Source organism: Zeus faber (assembly GCF_960531495.2).
Source record: "Zeus faber genome assembly, chromosome: 7".
Taxonomy (NCBI): Eukaryota; Metazoa; Chordata; class Actinopteri; order Zeiformes; family Zeidae; genus Zeus; species Zeus faber.
The window spans coordinates 3108351-3135433 of NC_137203.1; the positions used below are offsets into that span (position 1 = coordinate 3108351).

The 27083-nt window shown below is 45.9% G+C and overlaps 1 protein-coding gene across 1 annotated transcript in view; it reads left to right on the top strand.

Annotated features, from left to right (window-relative positions):
- Positions 1-27083, top strand: part of cfap299 (cilia and flagella associated protein 299) — a gene marked incomplete at both ends in the record, with an annotated part of 81017 nt that overhangs the window by 18968 nt on the left and 34966 nt on the right. Inside the window, one exon of the mRNA XM_080003759.1 lies at positions 4002-4092. Within this exon, the coding sequence (XP_079859885.1) occupies positions 4002-4092 (91 nt within the window). The remainder of the gene's footprint in view (positions 1-4001; positions 4093-27083) is intronic.

Sequence of the window (27083 nt, forward strand, 5' to 3'; positions counted from 1 at the left end):
CATAACAGAAAGCTGCTTTGAAGGTAAAGGGAACATGGATGGTTTAAAGGTGCAATCTGTGATATTAGACAATTGGCGCCAAACAGCGACCTCCAAAGGAAGGGGAACACGACCCGCCCTGACACACCTCTTCTTGGCCTTCGTAGCAGAGGGCTCTTGCGTTTGGCCCCTGAATGTTTGTCCATGTTTGTGCAAACTAATTGGGCACCCGTTTGAGGGTATGAGCATCGTAAGTCCGTCAGAGATTGACAGGTCTGGGGTGAGGGACGTTTCCTCCGAAACAGAGAGTGTTCCGTCTCTCTCAAAGCTCTAGTCAAGACTCCGCGCCTTACAAATAATGGAGTTTAGTACCGCCTGCTGGCCGTTTATATGCATCGTCTGTACTTAAGTTCTGCCCCTCCCAATTGGTATTGTGACATCACAGCAGTGACATCCAAATCGGCATTATAAAGCTGTGACACCACTACATGTGGGCAAGGCAGCATTGTGGCATCATTTTTCATCCACCTTGTTATTGCCCCTGAGGAAGCAAGTTTATTTGTTTATGCAAACAGTTTAAGAGTAACGACAACTTATAAGGTTATTTGCATTTGCATAGAGACGACTGATGATACGCTTGTGCTGTTCCACAGTTTCACACCACTACCATTAACAAACAGCCAAAGAGACTTTTCTCCTGGTCTTGTGCAGGCGGGAGCGGACAGAAGGGAGATGAAGTAGTTCCAGGCTCTGTTTCTGGGAATCAGCTTCTGCTTCGCCATCTCTGCCATGTTCTTCTGTGTCTACAGAGATCAGCGGAAGACCGTGGACAAACTAAATAATGCCCCGCAGTCAGCCGTAGATGGAGATCTCACAGATATTTTGAATTCTACTCCAGGGAAGTGTCTGCGGTATGTTGTTATAGAAGGGACGGTGCAACCAGTGAAGGAGTGAGTTTCAGGAAGGAAGTGTCGGTGTTGTTGGTGTGGTTTCAGACATCAATAAGATTTGCTTTTCAGGGCGATAAGAACATTTTGGTTTTGTTGAAGTTTACTAATACAAAGACGCACTCATTACAAATATATATATAAAATAGCTTAATAGAAGGACTCTTGGTTTTGTTGAATGATCAAGTCAATTAAAAACACCTGAAGTCAGGTCGTGTCTTGGAAACTTGTTGGGAGAGTGTTTAGCTCGCTGCGTAGGCGTAGGGCGTGAGGGCAGAAGAGAGAGTCTGGTTGGAGAGCTTGAAATCTGGCAACGGTCAACAACATTTGCAAACTAATAAATATTATCTTACATATTTTGGTATCTCATCGCTTTCTGTTGATTGTGGGAATAGATTTCATAATAATGCTCAAAACTCTTTAAATTTTGTTGAATACTTGTTTGCTGGAGAAAACTGACGACAATATTATTATTGGTCAGCGCATCAGCAAACCCAAAGCACCTCGGTCTCACTTATGTGATTTGTGTCCCCTTCATTTTTCCACGGATGTCCAACCCACCTGCCTTGGACCGCAAGCCCAACATGTTGGAATCGGGGCCTCGCTTGATGTCTGCTCATTAGCCGCTAATAACGGCCATCTAATAACCGGGCTCTTGTTATCCCTCCTAAATGAGGAGGGATAAGATATTTGTCGATGGAGGTAAAAGTGTGAGCATGCGGCCCGGCGAGGCATTACCGACCCTGCGAGCGTGACTGTGAGTGTTGCTTTAGCTACTGGACGGGGTAACCCCAGTCACCGGGCTCCTCAGCACCTGTGTTTGCTTTGGGGCCTCGGCCCCCGTGACCCAGCAGCAATCCTTCACTCACTCAGAAGATGGAGTGAGCTCCCAGCCTCCAAATATGTGCTGCCCCAGCACTCTTACCGGTGTGCGATTCCTCTAAGACTTCCATTATGGGGCAGGGGCCAAAGGACCAGTATGAATTACATTCTCCCTTTTGGAGAATTCTGGTGTATTTTAACATTTAGGTCCTGTTGCCTGTTGTTGTAATTCCAGGCAAGGAGCAGAGCCGAGGTGCGGTGGTTTCTGACCGGTGGTGGTGGCGCTGGCCTAGTGGGTCGAACACGCATTCACTGGGATGGAGGAGGAGAATGCAAATGGCTAGAATTTGTGGAGTTGACGTCAGCGAGGGAAGGGGAATGGGATTAGGTGTTTTGACCGATGTCACCGGACGCCGCACGCCGGACCCTTCACGGTCAATTCTAGACCCGCTGGGAGTGAGGGGGAGTGGGGTTCAGGGGAGGAAACAGGAAGAGGAAGGAGGTCCGCCCGACCCACCCTGAGGAGGAAGTCTAAACCAAACTCATCGGCCTTCCTTCGGGTTCGTGGATCGGCTCTGAGAGGGTAACGCCTGGAGCGGCTCCAGGAATGTAGACGTGTCTGAGAGAAAGAAACCTGGAAGCGGCGGGAGGGTCCGTCGGGGGCTCGGCCGGCGGCTGCGGCGGCTCTGCGCGTGGTCCGTGCCCGAGGTTTTGGCCGAAAAATGTGGGAAGCTGCGACAGTTTAAAATATTTGATCTCAAAAGTCAAAGCGTAATGCTCGTAATGACACGTCTTATTGTTCAAATCGATGTTAAAGTTGATGATCGTTTTGAACCGGATTTAATAAAAAAGGGAAACCTGGGGTTCTCCTTGAGGCAGGGGGCGCCGGTTTATTTTGGTAATGTTTGGCAAAGGATATTCCAGAGTTTATTTCATGCGTCGACTCTTTAACACAATTATCCCAAGACAGGAAACACACACACACACAATATATATATATATATAGCCATCAAATATGCATCAAATATCCATGTATATTTACATTTATATCCAGAGCCACAGCATTTTAATGTATCCATCACATTTGGTGTTTTCTGTATATTTTTAAATTCTCTTTTCTCGACACTGAAGCTTTTCTTTTGCTAATTATCTGCAAAGCACGAGAGCAGTTCCTTATGCAACGTCCTCGGTCAAATAAACAGATTCTGACACATTTTGTTTTACTCAAACTCAACAGAAAGAAAAGAAGCTGTGCTGGGCTGCACCCCCCCCCGCCGAGTGAAACCCAACCCTGTTTTTAAACCTCAACTCAGCGTCGTGTCCTTTCTGCTCTAATTTACCGTCCTCCTCGCCGCTCGTGGCGGACTCCGCCGCCGGCGAGGAAAACGCCAGCGCCGGTGTTTGCTCAGGTGCGCGCCAACAACCACGTTTCCACGGCGACGGGCCAAGCCCGGCGTTAGGAGCCGTCGGGGGGGGGGGGGGCCTGGTGGCGTCTTGATGGGTCTTTTTTTTTTTTATCGGCCTCAACTTGAAATGTTTACTTAATTTTCTCGATTTTTAGGTGGAAGAAATGTGAGTTTGGCAAATCAGAGCATCACCGGAAAACTTTGGTTGGACGTGATGGAAGGGAGCGTCTGTCAACGTTTATTTAGTAAAAAGAGTCATGAAATAAATCGTTATTAACCGTTTTTTAAAGTGAAACGACTGATTCCTGTTTATTGTTTTTTATTTTGTCGTCGTCTGCTTCCTGCTGAACCACAAGTTTTATGGAAACAATAACGAGTGTTTTCATGCTACAAAGACAGGACATAGTAGTCGTTTTCGATAGTTGTAGTTGTTTATTGAATTTTTTTTTATATCTTTGTGTGTTGTTTTGTGTGTTGTGTTTGTTTAATTTTGAAACAAAGTAATTTCGCAAAAAAGACAAGAAATAAAATCGGATTTTCTCTTTCAACTTTTTTATCCGTGCGTGCAAATATCCAGGAGGTTTTGCCTGGAATAAATTTTTCCCTTTTTCCTTCGTCACATGAAATAACGTTGCCAGAACATTCTTCCTTTTGATCGCCACTGGAGACGGAGACGCGCAGCTTCGGTGTCTAAACAACTTGTACGTCTTCATCAACCTCTTTCTTCATCAACCTCTTTTTCTTCATCAACCTCTTTTTCTTCATCAACCTCAACAATTTTCTTCTTCCTCCTTTTTTCCGCGTCAAGAGGAACATTTGGGACCGTTTTCCATGTTGTCTTTTCCAGGACGCTGGCGAGTGCAGGAAAGGAGCTGAAAGATAACTTCCTGCGAGCGCTGGCGCAGCGCGAGGAGGCCAACCGCAGCGGGAAGATGAATGTGAGTACGTTATTACAGCACGTCCCGCGCTACGTCACGGGGTTCCCCCAAAGATATTCCCGCCGCTCCACCCGGACGGGGGCAGGATCCACAGTGTGTCCCGGTCCAAACCGGATGGCAGGACGGAGAATCTGGGAGAGAACGGCAGGGAGGTGGTTCCCGCAGGGGAGGTGGAGGTGGACTCCCAGGGGTGGAGGTGAACTCCCAGGGGTGGAGGTGGACTCCCAGGGGTGGATGTCCAGTGGTGGAGGTGAACTCCCAGGGGTGGAGGTGGACTCCCAGGGGTGGATGTCCAGTGGTAGAGGTGGACTCCCAGTGGTGGACTCCCTGTGGTGGAGGTCGACTCCCAGGGGTAGACTCAGACTCCCGCGGGTGGAGTTGGACTCCCATGGGGGGAGGTGGACCCCCAGTGGTGGAGGTGGACTCGCAGAGGTAGACTCAGAATCCCAGGGGTGGAGTCAGACTCCGAGGGGTGGAGGTGGACTCCCAGGGGTGGACGCCCGTTTGAGAAACGCCAGTCTCGATTATCGGAAGCGGAAGAATCACAATGACTTTTATTTCCCCAGAGGAAGTGACATCAGATATGAATTGATTCTGCTGAGGTTTGATGATGATTAGTGTTAAAATACTAAAACGCTTCAGTCTGAAAGAAACTTTGAATAAAAATAATAATAAAAAACAATAAAACGCACACATAACCAAACACAATAAAAAAATGATACAAAACAGAACTAGTCAGATATTTAAAGACACAAATATACAAAATGCAGTACTATGCACTGAATAAATGACTGTTTTTGAGATATGGAGCATAAATGATGAAAAGGCATTGACATAAAAATGAGTTTATTTCATCGTCTTGACGTTTGTTTCCTTCTCTCTGTCTCGTCCTTACACCTCGATGAGTCAGAAGTAAAAGGAAAAAGAAGCAGAAAGAGAATAGACGAAGGGATTCAGAGGGAAGGTACCAAGTGTTTTTGGAGCAGAACGCTGGTTGTAGATCAGCCGTTTGCTGCCTGAATTAACTGCGTTCATCACATGAAGCTGCTGCATATTTACAACTGCCACCAGTCAGTTGAAGCTCTGTAGATAAAGATGGAGCGATACCTACCAATCCTGCCCCGCCCACACCCCTCCCCCTGCCCCGCCCACACCCCGCCCATCCTTATATGGTCATCTTATCACGCGGTCATAAGTTTGGCTCTTTTTGGAGGTTGGGCTCTTTACCAGTTTGTTCCATCCCTCCCTCCTCCATCCTCCATCCCTCCATCCCTCCATCCCTCATCCCTCCATCTCTCACGCCTCCATCCCGCACCCCTCCATCAGTCACCCCTCGATCCCTCACTCCTCCATCCCTCATCCCTCATCCCTCCATCTCTCACCTCTCCATCCCTCATCCCTCAATCTCTCACACCTCCATCCCTCATCCCTCCATCCCTCATCCCTCCATCTCTCACGCCTCCAACCCGGCACCCCTCCATCAGTCACCCCCTCGATCCCTCACTCCTCCTTCCCTCCTTCCCCCATCGTCCATCCTCCATCCCTCACCCCTTCACCCCTCAGCCCTCCATTCTCCATCCCCCGCCTCTCTATCCCTCACCCCTCTGTCCTCCATCCTTCATCCTTCATCCCTCCATCCCTCACCCCTCCACCCCTCAACCCTCCATCCTCCATTCTCCATCCCTCACCCCTCTGTCTTCTATCCTTCATCCCTCATCCCTCACTCTTTCATCCCCCACCCCTCCATCCCCCACCCTTCAACCCTCTGTCCTCCATCCCTCCATCCCTCCAGGCCAGAAACACCCATGTGTGAGGTCAGTTTAGTTGAGTTTTAATACTTTCATTGCAGATACATTTCTCAACTTCTTCATTTCTTTAAACTGAATCTGAAGAAAAAACCCAAAAGTTTGTTCTTATAAATGTAAGTGTCAGTGAAGTCCCCAAAGTATCATCAATTTATCCATGTTAAGGAATTTGTCAAAACAATTCATATTTTTGACCATAATATTGTAATATTTAATTTATGACATTTTTTATTTTGATATTTTGACCCCCCCCCTCTCTTTCTCTCTCTGTCCCCCCCTCTGTCTCTCTTTCTCTTTCTCTCTCTCTCTCTCTTCTCCCTCTCTCTCTCTCTCTGTCTCTTTCTCTCTTTCTCTCTCTGTCCCCCCCTCTCTCTTTCTCTCTTTCTCTCTTTCTCTCGCTGCCCCCCCCCCTCTCTCTCTCTCTCTCTCTCTCTCTTTCTCTCTCTGTCCCCCCCTCTCTCTTTCTCTCTTTCTCTCTTTCTCTCGCTGCCCCCCCCCCTCTCTCTCTCTCTCTCTCGCTCGCTCTTTCTCTCTCTCTTTCTCTCTCTGTCCCTCCCTCTCTCTTTCTCTCTTTCTCTCTTTCTCTTGCTGCCCCCCCCCCTCTCTCTCTCTCTCTCTCTCTCTTTCTCTCGCTGCCCCCCCCTCTCCCTCCCTCTCTCTCTCTCTCTCTCTCTCTCTCTCTTTCTCTCGCTGCCCCCCCTCTCCCTCCCTCCCTCTCTCTCTCTCTCTTTGTCTTTCTGTTGCGACAGACTCAAACAAAGCTGCACCTGGCGCTCGGTGTTTGCTCTGTTTGCTCTGAAGCAGTTTTATCAAACCAGGTCACACCTGCACCGGCCCCGGGCCCCCGGGCCCCCGGGGCCCCCAGGCCGCCCCCATTGTTGGAGGAGAACACTGATACTGAAGGTGTCCCTCCTCCGCCTCCACCCACCCCACTTCACACCCTGCTGGTTTACTAAAGGTTTGATCATCAAATCAGCTTTGTGATGTTAGATAGATATTTTATTCATTCCCGGATGGAAATTGCAGTTTAACAGCAATTTTAAATATATATATATATTTACAATAATAATAATACAATTATAATAATAAAAAAAGGCAAAAAATTGTATCAGAAAACTTTACAAAAAATACAAAATAATTGGCAATACAGTACACAATAAATCAAAGAATTTAATACAAAAATAAAAAATAATACATATCCATCTAAAATATCGTAAGATTTAACTAGAAATGGAAGAAATTGTCAATATACAATAAATATAAAATAATATAAATATATATAATAATAATAAATAATAATAATAATAATATAAATATAAAAATATATTAGCAATAAACCTTTATTTCAACAATTCCCAGAAGTGTCTACTGCATGCGACAAATGACAAATTGAACTTGAACTTGAACTTGACTGGGAAATTCAGCTTTACACCCAATGCTGAATACTAATGATGAACTGTTTTTGTTTTTTGTTTTTTTTGGGGGGTTGCATGCAGCACTTGGGGGCATATTGAAATGTTCCTTTGGCAATTTTGGAATTTCAACGGCGGCTAATTCGAGAATTAGAAATTGATTTTGACGTGACGTTCTAAACTGCAGCGTACAAATATAAATCCGTCCTTCTCCAAACTACCGTCTCTGCCGGTATATGTTTGATTTGAGAGTTTAATCAGAGTTGATACGGACCCGAAGAAAACATCTGTCTCTTTAAACCGCATTAAACTGCCCCGGATCAGTTTTCCGTGTTTGCCAGCAGGTGTGCAGCAGGCCCTGAAAGTAAACACTCTCCCAAAAAACAGCTTTTTCTTATTTCATTCCTCATGCTGTCGTCCAATCAGCATCAGAGTCAGATCGGTCATTCTAACAAAGCAGAGGCTGGCGGCTCGAACCCTCCGCTGGCGTACTGCCAGTACAGCAAGGAACCAACATCACTGCGTCCCTAGTGGTATATTTTAAAGTGGTAATCCATGAGATTATTTTATTCAAAAACAGTCGCATGTTTGACATTAAACTGGCACTTTTGTAATAAACTGCCAGTCCATGTACTTGCGTTGTGCATGTGCGCCTCTATCTGCTGTTTGCATCGTTGGTGGCGGGGTCCACCTTTCACGTCAAGAATGCACTGGTGAATTCGCTAAAGCAGCGTAGCCAGTGGTGGTCAGCAAACTGTCGATGTGGTTCACAAAAAAACAACAGAAATTATACACCACCACCTTATGTGACCAAGAAACAACCCCAAAACAGATCAATGGATCAGAAGGAGGAAAGTGTTGGGGAGAACATTTGACGTTGGGGAAATAAAAAGGCTGCAGTTTCAAATGGAATTCTCGGACCTGTTGTGTAATCCACCCGACCCATGGGTCTTAAGGATGGACACATTAATATCATTTTAAGCATTTGATTCATCAAGTGGTAAGCACTTTTTTTTTTCCTTCCAAGATTTTAGAACCTGTCTTACGAGCTACCCTCCGGTCCCAGTGCGGAGGCCAGGTGGCGCTGTGGTCCAGCCTCGTGTGCTGCTTCCGACCCGGGTCTTGTGCTTCCAGTCCTCTAGGAATGTAAACCCATCCCAGCGCAGCGCCTAGCGGCTTGACGCCCGATGGGAAGCGACCCACATTCCTTCTGGCGCTCATGCGACTTTAGCCGGGTTGAGGTTTTGGGGAATGGACATTTGGACATTTGGACATTTGGCCGTCCCTGCCAGCCTCCCACCTCCTCAGTAGCGCTGTCTGAACGCTGGGCTTGTGCCCGGGGGTTGTGGGGGATGGGGGGCGGGGAGGGGCGTCCCGCATGAAGGAAGTGTTTGTCTTTGTTCCGTGGACCCCGCCACTGGAGTATTGATAAGCCCCCGTCGCTACAGATAATAAGGTGGTCAGTCATGCAGCCCAGAGATCAAGTATAGCATTGAAATTAAAGCGGAATTCCCAGCCCTATTGCGTTACAGGCCATGTGCCCCCCCCCACCGGCCCGGCCCCTTTGTCCTTGTCATGGGCAGTAAAAACAACAATGGCCAGTTGGGTTTCAAAGCAGCGGGTCAAGGTGGACGTCCTCCGGAGGGGGAGGCGTCCTCCCCGGTGGGGGAGGAGGGAGGTCCTGCAGGGCTATCAGATGGCCTGGACTTGAATGGCGCTGCGGAGTCGTGCCGAGCTCCGGGGATGAAAGGACCGGGTCCATCCAGTCGGACAAAGAGGACGTTTTGTGCGGTTGTGGGATGCGAGAGCCGCCCATCCAGGTCTCCCCAGAGCGTCTGCTGGTTTTATCCCCACGTTTGAAATGTGAAGCTTTTTAACGGGCTCATCACGATCATTAACTGAGTAATTCCAAAAGTTTTACGCCACTATCGGAGTCGAACGCCATAACAGTGTAATAAATCACATCCATCTCATAAGGAACATTTCATGAGGCATTTATTGACTCTGAACATTGGGACATAAAAATTCAGGCAAGATGGTCGATTTGCCTGAACCCAAGAGATGGAACCGCTCTGAACTTACATTATAGCCAGTGCGACATTTCTACCAGCGGTTTGAATTTCCCTTTTCAAATTGGATGGAGACCTAGGATTGTGGAATTTAACGATTTAAAAACCGTTCATTAGTCTCAGACCGGAGCATTCATCGTCCGCCTTTCTGCAGCAGCAGTAAAAATGCCACCGCAGCCTCTTCGCAAGACGAGCCTTTTATTGCCAGTGTCTTCGACTATAAAAATCAAATGGATATCCAAAATATCATGTGCGCCGTTGGTGCCAGCTGTGCCCTGTCCCAGGAGGCTTCTGCCGTGTTGGGAAGAAGCAGATGAAGCCGACCCCAATGATATGCCTTAGTGTTCTCTCCCTCTCTCTGCAGACAATAATAACGGTGTAATCCGTCCATGTCATGCATATTTGAAATTCTTAGACCGAGTCTCATCTCCGATCCACAGCTGCCATCCATTGGAGCGCCTTCCCATGTCATATTTTATTCCTTAAAAGCACAATAAATATAACCTTGCTTGGGTTACAAATAGAACACAGTTCTGTTTGGGACATTTTCCACCGAAGGGTGGACGGTACATTTGTTGGCGGTTGAAATTAAACTCAAATCGCCCTGGTCCGCATCCCAGCCATACCATACTACCGCCGGCGCTGCATGGACGCCGACTCCCGAGGGAGCTGCTGTTTAACGGTTTCCTCTGCCCCGACAGCTGCAGGCGGGACATGTGCCCCATGGACCCGCGGGCGTATGAAGCTCCTCTGCTCGGTATCAAAGGAAGTGTTGCGCTAAGTGGTGGCCGCCTGGGAGTCTGGATGGAGGACGGTTGTTCTGTTCCAAGGTCCACGCCGGACTCCGTTTATGATCGCTTGGAAAGCAGAAGTCATTGTGCGAAGCCATTAAGGTGATCGCTGGAGCGTCGTTTCATCGGAAAGAGTTCTCAAGTTACAGTGTCTATAAAATACGTCCATTCAGCAAAACCTCGGCCAAAAGGTGAAACATTCAAAGGTTTTTTTGGTGCCACAGTGCTGCCAGTTTTGTCACCAAAACGCAAATGTCTCCTTGTTTTCCAAAGGTTTTACTTACTGATATACTCAGTGTCCAGTCGATCAGCTCCACCTTTCCAGTACTTGGTATGACCCGGGAACAACCTGAGATCTCGGTGGCCTGCATTCGACACGAGAGCATCGCACAGTTGCTGTGGATTTGTCGAATGTCCCATGCCATCACGTCCCAAAGGTGGAGGCCATTGGAGTGACTGAACTCATTGTAATGTTGGTGGACGCAGCTTGAGATGTTGTGGCTTTGGGACAAGGAGCGTTGTCCTCCTGGAAGTAGCATTAGAAGATGGCTGGACTGTGGCCATAAAGGGAAACACATGGTCATCAACAATACACAGGTAGGCGGTGACATTTAAACCATTCTCAGCTGGTCTTAAGCTCCTAACGTGTCTAAGAAAACCTTCCCCACACCATGACACCCGCAGCAGCTGGAACTGCTGGTGCCAGGCGTGTGGTTTACGCCAAATCCTGACCCGACCATCTGCATCCAGCAGCAGAAATGGAGATTGGTGGTATGTTTTTTTCCAATCTCCCACTGTCCAGTTCTGGTACATGTCCCACTCTCGCCTCACTTCCTGTTCTGACCTTCAGGAGTGGAACCACTTCACCCAACCCCTTCAAGGTTGGATGGCTTGTGGTTCAGAGATGTTCTTCTGCCCTTCACCACAGTTGGAACGCCTGGTTCTTTTGAGTCCGTGTCTCCTTCCTGCCAGCGTGAACCAGTCTGACCTCCCTCAGTAACAACGGAAGCGCCGTTCACCGAGTGGTTTTTGGTGTTCTCTGTCAACTCTAGAGACAAGTTGTGGGTGAACATCCCAAGAGAACAGCGGTTAGTTAGATCAGTTGTGGATTACAACCCATTTGTAAATAGAGATGAAGTAAGAAAGTTCAGACAACCGAACCTGATGGAAATTGAAAGGGACGCTGTTGAGATCATGTTCTACTTCGTGTTTTATCTGATTTTGTTCTAACAAAGCAGTGAACAGCCCAGTGTCGTCTAAATCAGTGATTTGTTGTTGATGGATTTCAGTATTGGTATCGGTGTTCGTCATCAGGAAGGACCCGAGCGCGAGTTCAGGATGTAGAACCTGGATCCTGTTTGTGACGGTTGGGACTCCCTCCTTTGCTTTACGTCCGTGCAGTTGGAGTTCAGCTGCTCCGCGTGGTGTTTGCACTCCTGCTACAAACGTTGAAGATGCAGGGAACACGTGGTGTTCACCTGTTTTAATAGAAGCAGAAGTTCCCTGCGCCTTGCGCATGTGCCGAAACATAACATGACAAGATTAGAATTTAGATTTTATCAGCTTTGTTTTTTCACTGTGACGATGCGTTGTCGTTAAAAGACCAGTAGCCTTTTCTGCAGGTTTTGGCTGATCGGATGGAGATAATGTCTTTATCCTAATAATGGCTGAATAAAGCAAATCAAAACCACAAGAAATTTAATGTCTGTTTTTTCCCTGAGCCTTATAAGGTTCCCTTTTTCAATCTGTGGAGTGTTCAAAGCTCTTGTTGAAGTAAATGAAAATTCTGAGTATGCGAGCGATGCCTTGGCTTTGTTGAGCGTCTCGGTTTGCCAAACAAAAGCCGCCTCTGCCAAGCGAGGGAAGCAGAAGTGACTTAATTGCGATGGTGAAATGGAACCGGGCACAGATGTGCTCGGCAGATGTTGCTTCAGGTGAAACTGCTTCGGAAGCAAAACGCTGGCGAGTCAACAGTTCAGCAACGGAACCTGAACACAGACTCTGCTGAACACCTCTTTGCAAATAAAGAAACCTTCCGTCCGTTGTTTTCTAAACTCCATCGTGAATCTGTTGCTTTAGACGGGGGTTTTGACCTTTTGGTCCTGTATTATTAGTGATACAGTTGGTAGTTTCTGCCCTTTTTAATAGAGGAGCTGGGTTCCCTGCTCAAAGATCATAAAGCTCAATGATCATTTCACGGGTCTGTGTTCTGGCCTGAAAACATCTTTTGTTTTGCCATTATTTCATTTTTGAGCTTTTCTTTCCTCTGTAGCAGTGTCAGCTCCCGTCCTGCAGCGAGGTGGTGGGGTCCGCCGCTGCTCAACCTGGGAATGTGGCTGACGTCCGTGCGCTCTTGAGCAACACATGGAGCACATTCTTTGGAATCTTCTTTGTTTTATCACTACACACTGAAGCTCTCTGGCTGCGTGTTATTCCACCTGAGTAAATAGTGCACGCCATCGCTCGCGCTCGGGTCACGGCGCACATGTATTCCAGCGGCAGAGCCTCCACCTCCTCCCGCCACATGAGGAGCTGCAGGAAGACATGTTTCTGATCCCTATCTGCTCCGAGCAGCTGCTCGCCACCGGCGCTTTCACACCGTGCACGGATCTTCTGCTCGTTGCCCCGTGCGCGGCGCCATCGAAATGTCAGAGATTTGAGCTCATAGTTTAACTTTGGTTTTCTGAGATTCAGGCAGGCCAAATTCCCAGCATATTTTTACCTTATTGTAATGCGTCTCACCAGGTGGGGAGCAATGCAGCTGCCTTGAAATGGACATTTGTCAATTTCCAAATTCAAATTCATTTAATTTCAGAGAGCTACCTGATGATGAAAGTCTAAATCTTTCTATATCTCTAATATCCACGCAGTTTAGCAGTTATGGCTGCTGTGATCTTTGGGGCTAATTGCCGACTGCCAAACAAAATGTGTGTTTTCCAAACCTTATAGTACATTAATATCTTTCTTCCATATTAGGATCTTGTCAAGCAGGGGAACACGCTAACAGATGCCACGTTTGGGAAAAGGTCAAATGTCCAGAGCTGCTGGAGTTCATGTGTATTTGTGATGGAGGTGTTGGAGCTGATAATGCTGTTTGCTTCAATGATCTTTGTCACAAGGCAAACAGAATAGTGAAAATGTGCCCACCCATATTTGTTTGAAAAGGAATACGTTACTTATTTATCTTAACTGAGATAGGTGGCTCTCAAGAGCTGCCAGTGATGTGTTTAGAATACCTGGTAATGACTTTATAAGAAACATCAAACCTCTGCACTGAAGAGTGATTAGTAATGCAGTTACTCTGACATGTGAAACTGGCTGTGACGTAGTCTCAAATGAATGTCAACACATGACAAAGCTAATCTTAAATTTAAAGTTGGTTGCATTAATATGTCTTTGTCATTTTTTATCAACTATCAATTTGTGCATGGTTCCGAAATTGTTTGGGGGAGGCCCACAGAGCCCCCGTTCTGGTAACTCTTGCACCGGCTGGTGTTTTGCCTCTACTCTACTCTGGTTCAGCTCCTCGATGGACATATTGTCTGAGATTCAGCGAATTGTACGTTTGACGAGTGTGTGCGAGTTGCGCGACCCGAATGGGATCCAGTGTCCTGAGCGTGTTGACTTTGCAGGACGTATTTTCTTTGGAAATGGGGAACACGGTCTTTAGAGGGTTTGAAAGCTTTCGACCAACTGGGAAGTCAATATGTTTATTGACTGTGCATTTCACTCGCAGGAGAACACCCCTTCCTCTATGAATATGGATCAAAAGTATCCACCCACAATGTGCAGAAAAATAAACCATATTCCACCAGAAAGACACAAGCTGAGCTTACTTTTCTGCTTTCTCCTCTCAGCCTCACTATAAATACCAAGCCAGACAATACTTCCCGGATGGGTCGTTCATGTAGATGTGACCCTGTGTACGCTGTAAGACACCTACACGCCTTTTCATGTAATACACTAACTAGTGCATGTGAGGTTAGCAACGTCTGCGAACATTGTGGAATGCACAATGAACATCTCAGTGAAAGGAAGCTGACCTGAACTCTGTCAGTTTGTATTTGGCAAATCCTCTCTGACAGTCTGGAGTCTTTCAATTCTAATTCTTTCTTTTGGGATTTGTCCCCGTTCTTCCTTGCCTTCCTCTAGTCTGGAAATATTCTTCGGCCCCCTTGCACGTACGGCATGTTTGGGATGTTGTCACAGATTTTCAATGGTATTCAAATCTGGGAACTGCGACGGACGTTCCGGACCCTTCGCCCGTCCTTCCTGGACCCGGTTCTACATGGTTGGCGTGGAGGCATTGCCTTGTTGAAACACCCAACCTCTCTTCAACTTCAGTGTCTTGACTCCCTCTCTAGAATCTCTTCATATTTGATGGAACCCGTTCTTCCCTCCACCTGTACATTATTTTCTGCACTCCCAGCTGCCGCACAACCCCAAAGCATCATGGGTAAATCCCCATGCTGGACACTTGGCGAGGTGTTTTTCTTTACAAACCCTTTATCCTTTCTTCTCCAAACGCGTTGCTTGGTTGTGGCCAAAAGGTTCATTTTTGGTTTGGTCAGTTCAAAGGACATTGTTTTGAAAGGCTTCAGGCTTCTGATGGTTCTCTTGTGCTGCTTCAGACGCTTTGTTTTGTGTTGAGGACGATGGAAAGTCTTCCTTCTGGAAACTGCCAAGGACGTCTTTGTGGCTGAAGGTCACTGTATGTTGTCCTGTGAACATCCAGACCTGCGTCCGCTCCCGTTTTCTGCAGCTCTTTTACAGCAATGCGTGGCTTCCTCTGAGCGTTTCTCACCAGGTTTCCAGTTTATCTGGAATTTGTCAGGGTCTTTCAGACCTTGGCTTGACCTCAACCATTCCATTTATCTTCCATTTCCTGATGGTGATTCTGATGATATACAGTATACTGTACATACATGGACTTTGATGTATCCATAGCCAACGTTGAGATACAGCTCATATGTGTTCCTAACAGTTGTGACAGGATTTAGATCTCTGTTCTAATCAAGAAAATCTAATTTTATCCACATTGTGCAGTTTCATGCAGTGAGTCCTACTGGACACATCCATATTTACCTGCATGTTGTGGATATACAGTATTTGGGTCTTCCAGCTGAACAGCATTCTGGGTTTTGTTTGCAGCAGTTAGACTTGTTATCGGGGCGTAGGGCACTGTGTCTGCCCCGCTGCCTGGCCTGCTGAGGTTCTGGGCCTTGCTCTGTTCGTCTGTCATCACTTCCCGCTTGACTTTTTATTTATCAGCGTTGTATTTCCAGCCACCATCTGGCCGAGCTGATATTGGAGGCCTGGCCCTGGTGCGGATTGTCTCGCCGCTTCTCCTCTTCTTATCTCTGCCTCGCCGACAAAGAAATCACTTGCTCATCTTTAGGAGGAAAACACGGAACGATATCAGTGACTGGTGAACAGGAAGGAGATAAACACGTCTGTCGCTATCACACATGTCTGGTTGGGCCGAGCCCCTCATCTTGTCTTGAATAACAACAAACGCCTTTTAATTTATCGCAGATCCGCGGGGAAACAGAACAAAGGAGAACGCTGTTTCCGTTCTTCTTTTCATCTGGCGAGGCCGAACCAGTTCTCTGTCATTAAATAAAGGTTCCTGGTCCCTGGGTCCTAGAACCGGGTCGCCGCCACCGAACGAAGGTGGAGATCCTCCGCCAAGAAAAACAGGATCACGTTTGAAGACCCATTTCCACTGGGATCAGCGAGGCTTTAATCTGGATCTTGAGACAGTCGAGCCTTTGATAAAGGACTCCGCTTCCAAACGTTTATCTCATTCCTGTGAAAGCCGCGCTGGCTTGTGTCATCCACTTTGATCCTGGTTTTAGAACATGGTGCAGGACAAATGACTCCACCAAAGCAGCTTGTCATGTGGTGGGGTGGAAAAAAAAAAAAAAAGAACAAATCACCAGGAAAACAAATAACATGAGGAAAAAAAGGGGCCTTATAAACTAAATTAAAATAAACTTGAGAGGGTGTTTCTCCTCCATCTTGGATATTTGACTCTCAATAGACTCAAAATGAAGAATGAGTAGAAGGAAGTGGTTTCATGGTTTTGTCTCTACGGCAACCAATTATAGAACGTTCTACCAAGAGCTTGAAATTAAACCGACCATTAATCAAATAACTGACTCATTTGGGTGATTTGTGGGAAATGCTCGCTGGTTGATGTGGAACGTGTGTTGCAGCAGGAACTCCTGGAGGAGGCGGTCAGCTGTGTGCGGGACGTGGGGCCTGACGTAAACTTTCCTTTCTTTTTGAAAAAACTGCTCCATTAATTTTCCGAGTTCTGTCGTAAACAGCGGCTCCCGGCTGCAGAGGAGCTGCGACAGCGTTGGCCCCGCGGCGTGCGAGGGCAGCGCTGTTTCACTTGGACGCCTGCCTGGGGATGAGGCCAAACCCCTGGAGCCGGGCCCTTGGGAGGTCACGGATCAGAGCCTTGGAATGACGCTGGTGCTGACACGAGACTAAGACAGGGGCGACGCACGGACCGAGACCCTAAGGTCTGACCGAAGACCCTCTGGTGCGTCCCCCGCTTGGGGAACCTGTTTGACAGGGTCAGGACCGAACCGGTTGCGAGGACCCGGAGGAAGTGCGGCGAGGAAGACAATGAGAATATTGAGAATTCCTCTGCGTCATTAGGGGAAGGCCGGGATTAGCAGAGACTTCCTGTTTGCGAGCGGCTTGGGGCCCGGTCGGCCTGTGATGTGTGCGTTAAAGACAGACCTTACCTTAACCAGGCCAGTCGCAGGGGGCATGTTTTCCTTCCCGTGACACATCAAACTGCCACTTAGTGCACTACCCCCCGCCCGCCCGGACCCCTGGGGGCCCAACTGTCGGATCATAAACTGATACGAAAGGAAGGGCTCTCCCGGAGAAATTTACGATAATGGTTTGTAAAGTAGCAGTTAAATGACAGGGGAGGGCGGCGCTCTGGTTCGTGTCTCGGCCGGCGCTCGCGGCGCAGCCTCCCACTCTTCACGTGCACAGTCGTGCATGTTGAGCCGCCGCGTGCAGTCCAGCTCTATCGCAACTCGTTGCCGTGGACACGCTTTGTTTATTTACGACCGCCATGATCCAAGCAATTTGTCAGTCAAATTGGGAGGAACATCACCTGTGATGGCTGCCAATGACTCCTTTGAGTGTGTCGGGATCTGAGGCAGTTTGCATCCCAGTCGGACGTCATGTGTTTGTGCTTTTAAATCATACATTTAATTGATGCTATATAGGTACGCAGACCTTTTTCTTGAGTAAAAGTACAACTACCCTGAGACAAAATGACTCTAGTAAAAGTACCACATTGACTTTCTACTTAAGTATAAGTATATATCATAAGTACTTGCTTTTTAATGTACTTAAAGTATTAAAAGTAAAAGTACTTGTAGTGTCCAGTGTCCTGGAATGATATTAATGTACTATAAGCGTTGGAAAACACACATTTTGTTTGGCAGTCGTCAAGTGATATAACAGCCCATAATACTTCACTAGGTTCTACTGTAGCATTCGAAGTATTTTTGGATGGAGAAGAAGAAGACGCTGGTCCCATCAGGGAGCTTTGAATAAGTTTGAATTAGTAGCTCTGAGACACAAGATGGAGACTGGTGAAGGTCCCAGAGGAAGCTGCTTCACTCTGGACGTTCTGCCGGAGCACAGAGCCAGGACGTCATCCACGGTCCCTCCTCCTGACAGAGGATTTCAATGCAAGGTGGCGTAGAACCTGCCGCAGCACAGGATCGCCTCTAGTTTCTGTGGAACCCGAGCTGCGTTACCCGGCCACGGCTCCCACGAGATTTAAATCCACATCTTTCACCTCCGTGTTTACCCCGCGCGCCGTAAACATGCCTCCACGCACCGACTGGTTTGGTTCTCGACGACGTCATGGCGTCATGGAACTGAAGCTGGTGTTGGGAGCGGGTCCATCCGGGCGTGACGCGTCTTTACCCTCTGCTCAGAGGAGAAGGGACCAACGGGAGATTCTCAAACAGACCCAGCCGTGGTGCCCGGCTGCAGGGGCGTGTGTTGCCCTCTCCTCTTTCCTAATCGCTGGCGTCCCCTTGAGCAAGGTGCTTAACCACGTTGTGCCGCATGGCTTCCAGGTGTCAATGTGTCCGACCGACAGAGAGTTGAGGAAAAGCGCTCCATCGCATAAAATCTGAAATAAAGGTACCCTTAGATATCAGAACCTATTTATTTAGCAAGGGGACATCCACACAACACAAGGAATTCGTCGTGGTATGCACCAAGGATTGGTGCATTGCTGTCCAAACAATTTGCATGACAAAAATATAATAAAAAATACCCAAATAAACAGAGAAATAGCCAAATAAATAACATCCTAATAATAAAAAAGCCAAACATACAAAAATAGCCAAATTATAAAAAAAAGCCAAACATCCAAAAATAGTCAAAAATTACAAATAGTGATTTTATGCTCACGATACTTTAAGGCTAGTATGGCTGTGGTTATACGATCTAAATAGATGGATGTACTGTACAGAATAAATAATGAATATGGGCAGTGCCTCAGGAGGTAGAGCCGGTCATGTAGTAATCGGAAGATTGCCGGTTCGATAATGTGCTAATGTGTCCTTGAGCAAGACACTTAATTAACCCTGTAACTGCTCCCCTTGTGCCCCTATATGACAGCCCACTGCTCCGAGATGCATCAGTTACTAGGAATGTGAAATGCAAAGAAATGCATTTCATTGCCTGAGTAGTTGTACTCTGTGCAATGACAATTAATCCAATTTAAACAGTAATATATATCATGGCATAGATAATGAATGATCGATACGTTATTTCTCGATTACTACTGTCTACCATATTATTACATTATATTGCTCATACTGAGATGGTAGCAAAGCCAAGACGCTTGGTAGATTTGTAAGATTTCTACCAAATATGAGTTCGATAAACCAAACCAGGCCTCTGGCTGAGTGACTGTGTGGGCCAGTCAGTGGCTTGTGGGAATGGCCCACCCCTGGGACCACCAGACCGGAGGCCGCATTCCTGCTGCTTTCTCCGACATGTTTGCTCTGTAACAAACAGGCTTTGAAAGCTCCTGTCAGCGGCAGAAATGCCTAATAACGCAGCCAGAGATTGTCCCGGGTCAAAAGAATTAACCCCTGCTTGTGTGCGCTGATAAGAGTCGGACGAGAAGCGCGATAGGTCGGCTCTTTCAAGATTTAATTTGGGCCCCGCCCATTCTTAAAAAGCACACGAGTTAATTTTGTGTGCCCTGCTTGGTATGTGTGAGGTTTCCTCCTCTCCCCACCGCACGCCCCCATTGTTCCGCACAAAGGGACACTCAGCATACTTTCAGATTAGCCCCAACTGAGGCTTAGAGCCACTGGGACCCGGACACTGGTTCACCTTGTTCGGTCAGATGTTCTGGTTTTAAGAAGACACTCGATGCCCAGAAACAGCTTTTCTCTTGACATGGATGTTGTGTGTGAAAGTGAGGTCGTATTTTAATGTTGAATTGTGCTGCCCTTGTCGCCGGCATGATACAGTCTATTCACTGCTTCTTCAACGTGCAACAGAGACCCCAAACTCAACAGTTAAGTTGGTTTAGATTTGTCACCAATGCGGATGAAAACAATATCAAAATATAGCTGCAGGCAGCAGTGGTGCATTATCGACACCAATTACAAATGATGAGTTCCCATGGAACGTAGCATGAGTTTGTGCTGTTTCTCCTCTTAACATCAACATTATGTCTAAAACGAGTTGCAATTTTCTTGAGTTTCCAATGAACCCAGCATCTGCTGACGTGTAATGATGTAATGACGTAGTGATGTAATGACGTAATGATGTGACGACGCGGTGACGCAAAATTTCAGAATCCTGGTGACACACTGTATTACTAATTCAAGGATCCACTTGTTGCGTGTTGTGACTTTATCCTAAAAATGGGAAGATGTCTGTCTACTTCCTGTCAGGTGTCTGTCTACTTCCTGTCAGGTGTCCGTCTACTTCCTGTCAGGTGTCTGTCTACTTCCTGTAGTCCGCAGAGTCCCGCCTCAAGGTGTCTCTGTGGAAGGAAATCACTCCGTGTGGAAGTTCCGCATGTCCCTCACACACATTTCATCCACTTTTTAAACTTTTGGGTCTAAAATAAAATTGACACGATAGGGACCCGTTGCTCTGGAGCTGCAAGCCAACTCCATGTGTGAGGTCACAAACACGCAATATGTTTTGGACGGTTTTCCACTCCTACAGTTTGTGTTACGACTGGATCCAATGCTGCAGAATATGGACACGGCACCGGGTTCGATGGAACAGAATGAGTAGGATACACTACTGATGATGCGTATCCAGCTCCCACCTTTCACCACCATTCATCACCAAGACGACAAGATGACATTAAGACGTTCTACCATTCATCACGACACTCTTAGGTATGTGCTTGCACAAGGAATTTACATCTTATCCTGTGTTTGATAAACCCATATTTATAAAAAGTGTAAAAGAATAAAATATCAAAAAAACGCCCCGCCCAAGCAGGTAAGGCCATACACACACACACACACACACGCACAGTGTGTGACCACTACAGAGCGATGGAGTCTAAGCTATGTAGCTTGCATGCTGCAAATGTGCGTTCTTAGCCACAACCTGCGCATTTATAACAAATTGGATGATGATGTCACAAAGCGTCTTACTCCACAAATTCATCTCGCTCCACCGCCTGTCTGGACATTTTCGAACCTTGGCGTGTCAGTCATGCACGAAGGTTCGGCTACTTCCGATCAGATTTTGTCAATTTTTCACAAATTCCTGTTCTATATGTGGATCGATATGGGTGAAACTTGAACCACGAGATGTCTGCGACGTCCCATCCCGGTGACCGTAGCTGCAACGGTTGTCCAGACACTTTTTTGGAGTCCAAAAAATACCAAGGAGAAGGAAGGTAATAAAAATCTGAACAATAGCAATAGGTGCTATAACAATAACAATTCCAGAGGAATGTAGCTACAACACTTGAAGTGGCTTTTGAAAATCGCAAATATCTGAAATATTTCATATAGACTGAATTCCGATATCTCTCAATAATCTCCAGGAGTCACGTGTTCTTCACTTCACATTTTCTTGAATAATCAAAGCTACATGCAGGATTTGTTGTTTCTATCGTGGTGAATGATCGACCTTTTAATAATGATTACTCATGAAATTGGCATACCACGTGACAGGAGGTGTGTCTGTATACTGGGATCTGGCAGGAAGTACTACAGCCTGTATACTGGGATCTAAATATGCAAATAACTCGAGAGTTCTTCTGCTGCTCCTCCTTTAAAAAGCCTGAAAAATAGAGGGGGCACGTACTCCTGCAGGGGCTTCAGGAACATGGTCTGTGGGATCCGGAGTGAAATCTGGACCGGTTGCGTCCGAAACCGAGGGAACGCCGACGTACCAAGTCGTCCCGTTCCTCTTGAAACGCAGCGGTCTTTTGTGAAGTCGTTCGGAAGGTCTAAATGCAGCTTCCTGCAGGATAGAGGCCAAATCTGCATCTTCAAAAGCCTAATCAGTACCTTCCAGCGCGCCGCGTATTTCTGTCCACTCAACCTCTCATTACCCAAAATCAATCTCTCACAGGCCTCTCATTTGTCGCACGGCGTGTGATCTGCTCCAGCGGCCAATGAGACGCTGCCACACCCCCTCAGCAGGGGGCGCTGCCGAGGACAGTGGAGAGGCTGCACGAGGTCGGCGCCGGCGCTGGAAGACGGAACCGCCGCTCACAAATTGAATGGCGGCGAAATCAGCATTTATGAACGACCGAACAAAGATAAATGCAATGAAGGAGAACGACCTTGAAGGCTCACGATACCATTCTCTATCATTATATTAACATTTAATACATAAGCAGAATCGCTCCTGCAAAAATATCTCAAGGAACAAATACAATCTGATAGAGAAACTAAATATTATTATACATTCATCTGTGACTATGGTGGTATTTAAGTGGAAAATGTTACATGAGGTATATAAATATACTTTATTCATCCCCAGCAGCTCACATCAAAACAATATGCAATAATAAAGTAAAATGAAAAATGGCATGATACGATAAACCTACATTTATAAAAAAATATTATTTTATTGTTGCATAACTTAATGAACAAACTTCAATCGATCTTATAATTCACAAATCGGTTCAGAAATTGAAGGAATAGAATTAAGTTTTATCCAAGAAAAGCTGTATTTTTTATTTTTTTTTTTATATTTCATATATATATATAAATAGATTTTAAAAAAGAACACATTTGTTAACCACAGTCCTGCTGTTAGCAACACTTCATGGCGACCCTGCAGGACGTTCAGTAGCTGAGGAGAAAACCCTCCCAGCATGCAGGAGCTGAAGGAACGCCCCCCACCTGCAGGAGCTGAAGGAACGCCCCCCACCCGCAGCAGCTGAAGGAACGCCCCCCACCCGCAGGAGCTGAAGGAACGCCCTCCACCCGCAGGAGCTGAAGGAACGCCCTCCACCCGCAGGAGCTGAAGGAATGCCCTCCACCCGCAGGAGCCGAAGGAACGCCCGCCACCCGCAGGAGCCGAAGGGACGCCCTCCACCTGCAGGAGCCGAAGGAACGCCCTCCACCTGCAGGAGCCGAAGGAACGCCCTCCACCTGCAGGAGCCGAAGGAACGCCCCCCACCTGCAGGACTGTGTGATAACACTGCTGACCAGGTGAACACACACTGTGAGCCTGGTCCTGCTCTTATCCAACACCCATCATTACTCAAACTATTTATCGGCCACGGCCTCTTTCTGAACAAAGGCTGCGATGGCGTGATGGGACTAAATAAGATTAATGTGAAATACGATCAACATGAAGCGTGTGATAAATTAAATGTGTTTCTGGCACGCTGCCGCTTGACTTTGAAACGCTGCCGCACACTCTCAAAGCAAGATTTACATCTGTGGAGTGGAGTGTGGAGTGTCACACAGGGCAGAAGGGACACACACACACACACACACACACACACACACACACACACACACACACACACACGTGCACAGCGAGTGCTTGACTCAATCATAGTTGAATTACTATCAGCCTTGATGGAACTTGGTGTAACTTTGTTATGTCAGATACAGTGACTTTAAAGCATGGTTTTCATTATCACCTGCAGTGGATTTAAGTGTGTGTGTGTGTGTGTGTGTGTGTGTGTGTGTGTGTGTGTGTGTGTGTGTGTGTGTGTGTGTGTGTGTTTGCCGTGTGTGTGTGTGTGTGTGTGTGTGTGTGTGTGTGCGCGTGCGCTTCTGCGTGTGTGTTTGCACGCCTCGTTTAAATCGGATCAGCAGTTCAGTTCAGGGATTTTCCCCTTCTGGAGCGAGACCCTTGGTGCAGACTAGTAGGGCAGTCGGCTTTAAGTAATTTACGAAGTTCCCCAAGTGGACAATCAACATTCAACGTGATCTAATCTCAGTGTCTCTAATGGAAGACTTTCAAAGGACTCCCTAAATACTCCCAAAATACTTTCAAAGGACTTTCAAAAGGCTCCCAAACACTCCCCAATGACTCCCAAGCAACTTTCAAAAGACTCCATAAGGACCTTCAAAACACTCCCTAAAAACTTCCAAAAGACTCCCTTAAGACCTTCAACAAACTCCCTAAAAACTTCTTATAGACTCCCTAAAAACCTTCAAAATGCTCCCTACAACCTCCAAAAGCCTCCCTTAAGACCTTCAAAATGCTCCCTAAAACCTCCAAAAGACTCCCTTAAGACCTTCAAAATACTCCCTAAAAACTTCTTAAAGACTCCCTTAAGACCTTCAATATACTCCCTTAAAACTTCTTAAAGACTCCCTTAAGACCTTCAAAAGACTCCCTAAAAACTTCTTAAAGACTCCCTTAAGACCTTCAATATACTCCCTTAAAACTTCTTAAAGACTCCCTTAAGACCTTCAAAAGACTCCCTAAAAACTTCTTAAAGACTCCCTTAAGACCTTCAAAAGACTCCCTAAAAACTTCTTAAAGACTCCCTTAAGACCTTCAAAAGACTCCCTTAAAACTTCTAAAAGACTCCCTTAAGACCATTCCAGATCAAACGAGGCCTCCTTGGGATCCTCTTCAGTTTGTCTGGGACTCGAACGTCCCGGCTCCATTCCTTTGGTGCCAACTCGGTGCGACTCCATTTAGGACGAGGCAGAGCGGCTTCCGTCCCCGTCTGCAGCTCCGGCTCCTCGCTCCAGCGGTTCTGCGGAGACCCGGGAGGTGGAACGTTCTCCTTCCACGACGTCTTTGTAGTAATGCGTGTCACCGCGGCTTTGAACACGGAGATGATTGTTCTGCGGCTCCAGATTACGTCTCGGTCGACTTGGCGAGATCGGGACGATCTCCAAACATTTGAGGAGGAAAGGAAGCCGCACCCAATGCCTTTCCACTTTGAAATCATTGAGTCGACCAATATCGAAAAAGAGGTGTCGGCTGTGTAGACCTTTGAACATGGAGAGTTGAAAATCCATCATTTAACTTGGGTCAAAACATCAGATTTGATCTTTCCAGAATATAAACTGTTGGAGATGGGAGACCTGCCGCAGTTTCACTCCAAGTTACGGTGACATCCTGGTTTGTCTGGGACTGATATGTCCCAGTTTTCACCACATTAAAATAATGATAATAATATTATACTTATTTTCAGCGCTAATATATATATATATATATATATATATATATATATATATATATATATATATATATATATATATATACTCAGTATATATATACTGTATATATAAATGTAAGTGTGTGTGTGTGTGTGTGTGTGTGTGCGTGCGTGTATATACATATATATGTATATACTGTGTATATATATATAAATATATATATAACATACATGTATATATATGTTTATGTATATATATTTGTTTAGGTGTGTATATATATATATGTATGTATATATATATATATATATATATATATATATATATATATATATATATATACACCTACAGTGGAACCTCGCATTATGAGTTTAATTCGCTCCATGACCGAGCTCGTTTTACGATATGCTCATTTTACAAATGAATTTTCCCCATTGAAATTAATTGAAATTTAATTAATCCGTTCCAAGTCCCAAAAACCACCCAAAAATAATTTTTTATGGGTTTTAAAACATTATATGCATATCGTGGATATGTTTCGGTTGTATTGACGTGCTAGGTCCGGTTTCTCATGTTTGTCAATGATTTCCTTCTTCAGTTCTATGGTAATTCGCTTTTTCTTCCTCTCAGAACTGTTCTTTGCACTAACCTGAGGAGCCATGGGTAACACAACTCATTATTATAAAATAATAGCAAAAAACGCACAAAACTAAAAGAAAAACACTGGGAAAGCACAATAGGGATGCTTCCACAACGAGATATTGGCGTGAACTGAGCAAGCGGCGGCCGCGCTTGTCGGGAGAGCAAGTGCTCGCTGCACAAACCTGGCTCCCAATGTGGATTTACACTCGTAAAACAAGAAAAAAATTTGCACGAGCCTCGGCTCGTAGAACAAGTTCCTCGTTAACTGGTACACTCGTAATGCGAGGTTCCACTGTATTATATATATATATATATATATATATATATATATATAATTGGACATTACTCAGACTTTGTACTAGGTAGGGTGAGATTTTGAGATTGAGATTCATTTATTTTACTCTGTTACCTTTTTGAACACGCAATCTATCATAGAAACAACTGCAGTGATGACTTCATGATTTCCTTTCTTCTCACTGCCATGCCACCATAAAGTTAAACTCGTAATAGAAGCTTTTGCAGAAGAGGCATGAATGATTGGAACAATAACAATAGGGTCAGACTGTTCATTTTCCACTATTCCACTGATGGAAATGCCCCCAATTCACCTTCTAGTTTTTGCATTTCTAACATTGCTTTGAAATTCCAGTCGAATTTGGATGGAAACATGTGACGATTTTCCAGAAAGATAAATATACAAATAATTGCGATCGGATGATGGTGACGATAATGTCAGGAATAATAATAATCAGGAAGGATTGTGTGAGGAACTGAGGACGGAGGGTGTGAGCACTCATTCCAGTGGGCTTGTTGTGTGTGTGTGTGTGTGTGTGTGTGTGTGTGTGTGTGTGTGTGTGTGTGTGTGTGTGTGTGTGTGTGTGTGTGTGTGTGTGTGTGGGTGGGTGTGGGTGTGTGTGCGTGTGTGCGTGTGTGTGGTTTTGGATGTGGATATTTCTTCTTTACCCAAACAAGGTTGGATATCCGTATTTAAAGTTGGTTTTTCGACTGCGGTAAACAATATCAAAAGGAGCCGTCCCTGCACTAGAGGATGCAAGATGTTGAGGAAATGACTGTGAGATTTAGTAATTTTAACAGCCTTGTGTGGTTGGTCATGGTTTGGAGTAATGTGACCTATTAGAACATCCTGGCCCAGACACACACCCACACACACCCACACACACCCACACACACACACACACACACACACACACACAGACACACACACACACACACAGACACACAAGATGTTGTTGCAATGATGTTGTTGTTTTATTAAAATAACTGTTAAAAAACAAAAACTCAGAATACAGAGCGATGTTCCATTCTGCTCCTGTCTGTAGAAAAGGTCTTTACAGATTTTAATAAAGGGCTTGAAACTATTACTTTCACTTTTAAAATGCATTTTATTGTGCGCATGGATTTTATTTTTATTTTTATTGGTGAATTTAATTTGCATGCACGACGAGTCATTGTCTTGTTCAAAATAAAATGTTATTATTATTATTTTTACATTTATTAATTTATTTATTTGTTTATTTATTTTTGTCAAAATGTTACTCCCAGTAAACCGGGGGGTACTAGGGCTTTCACAGTCACATGCAATACATTTTAGTTGATGATTAATCGTGAGTGTTTG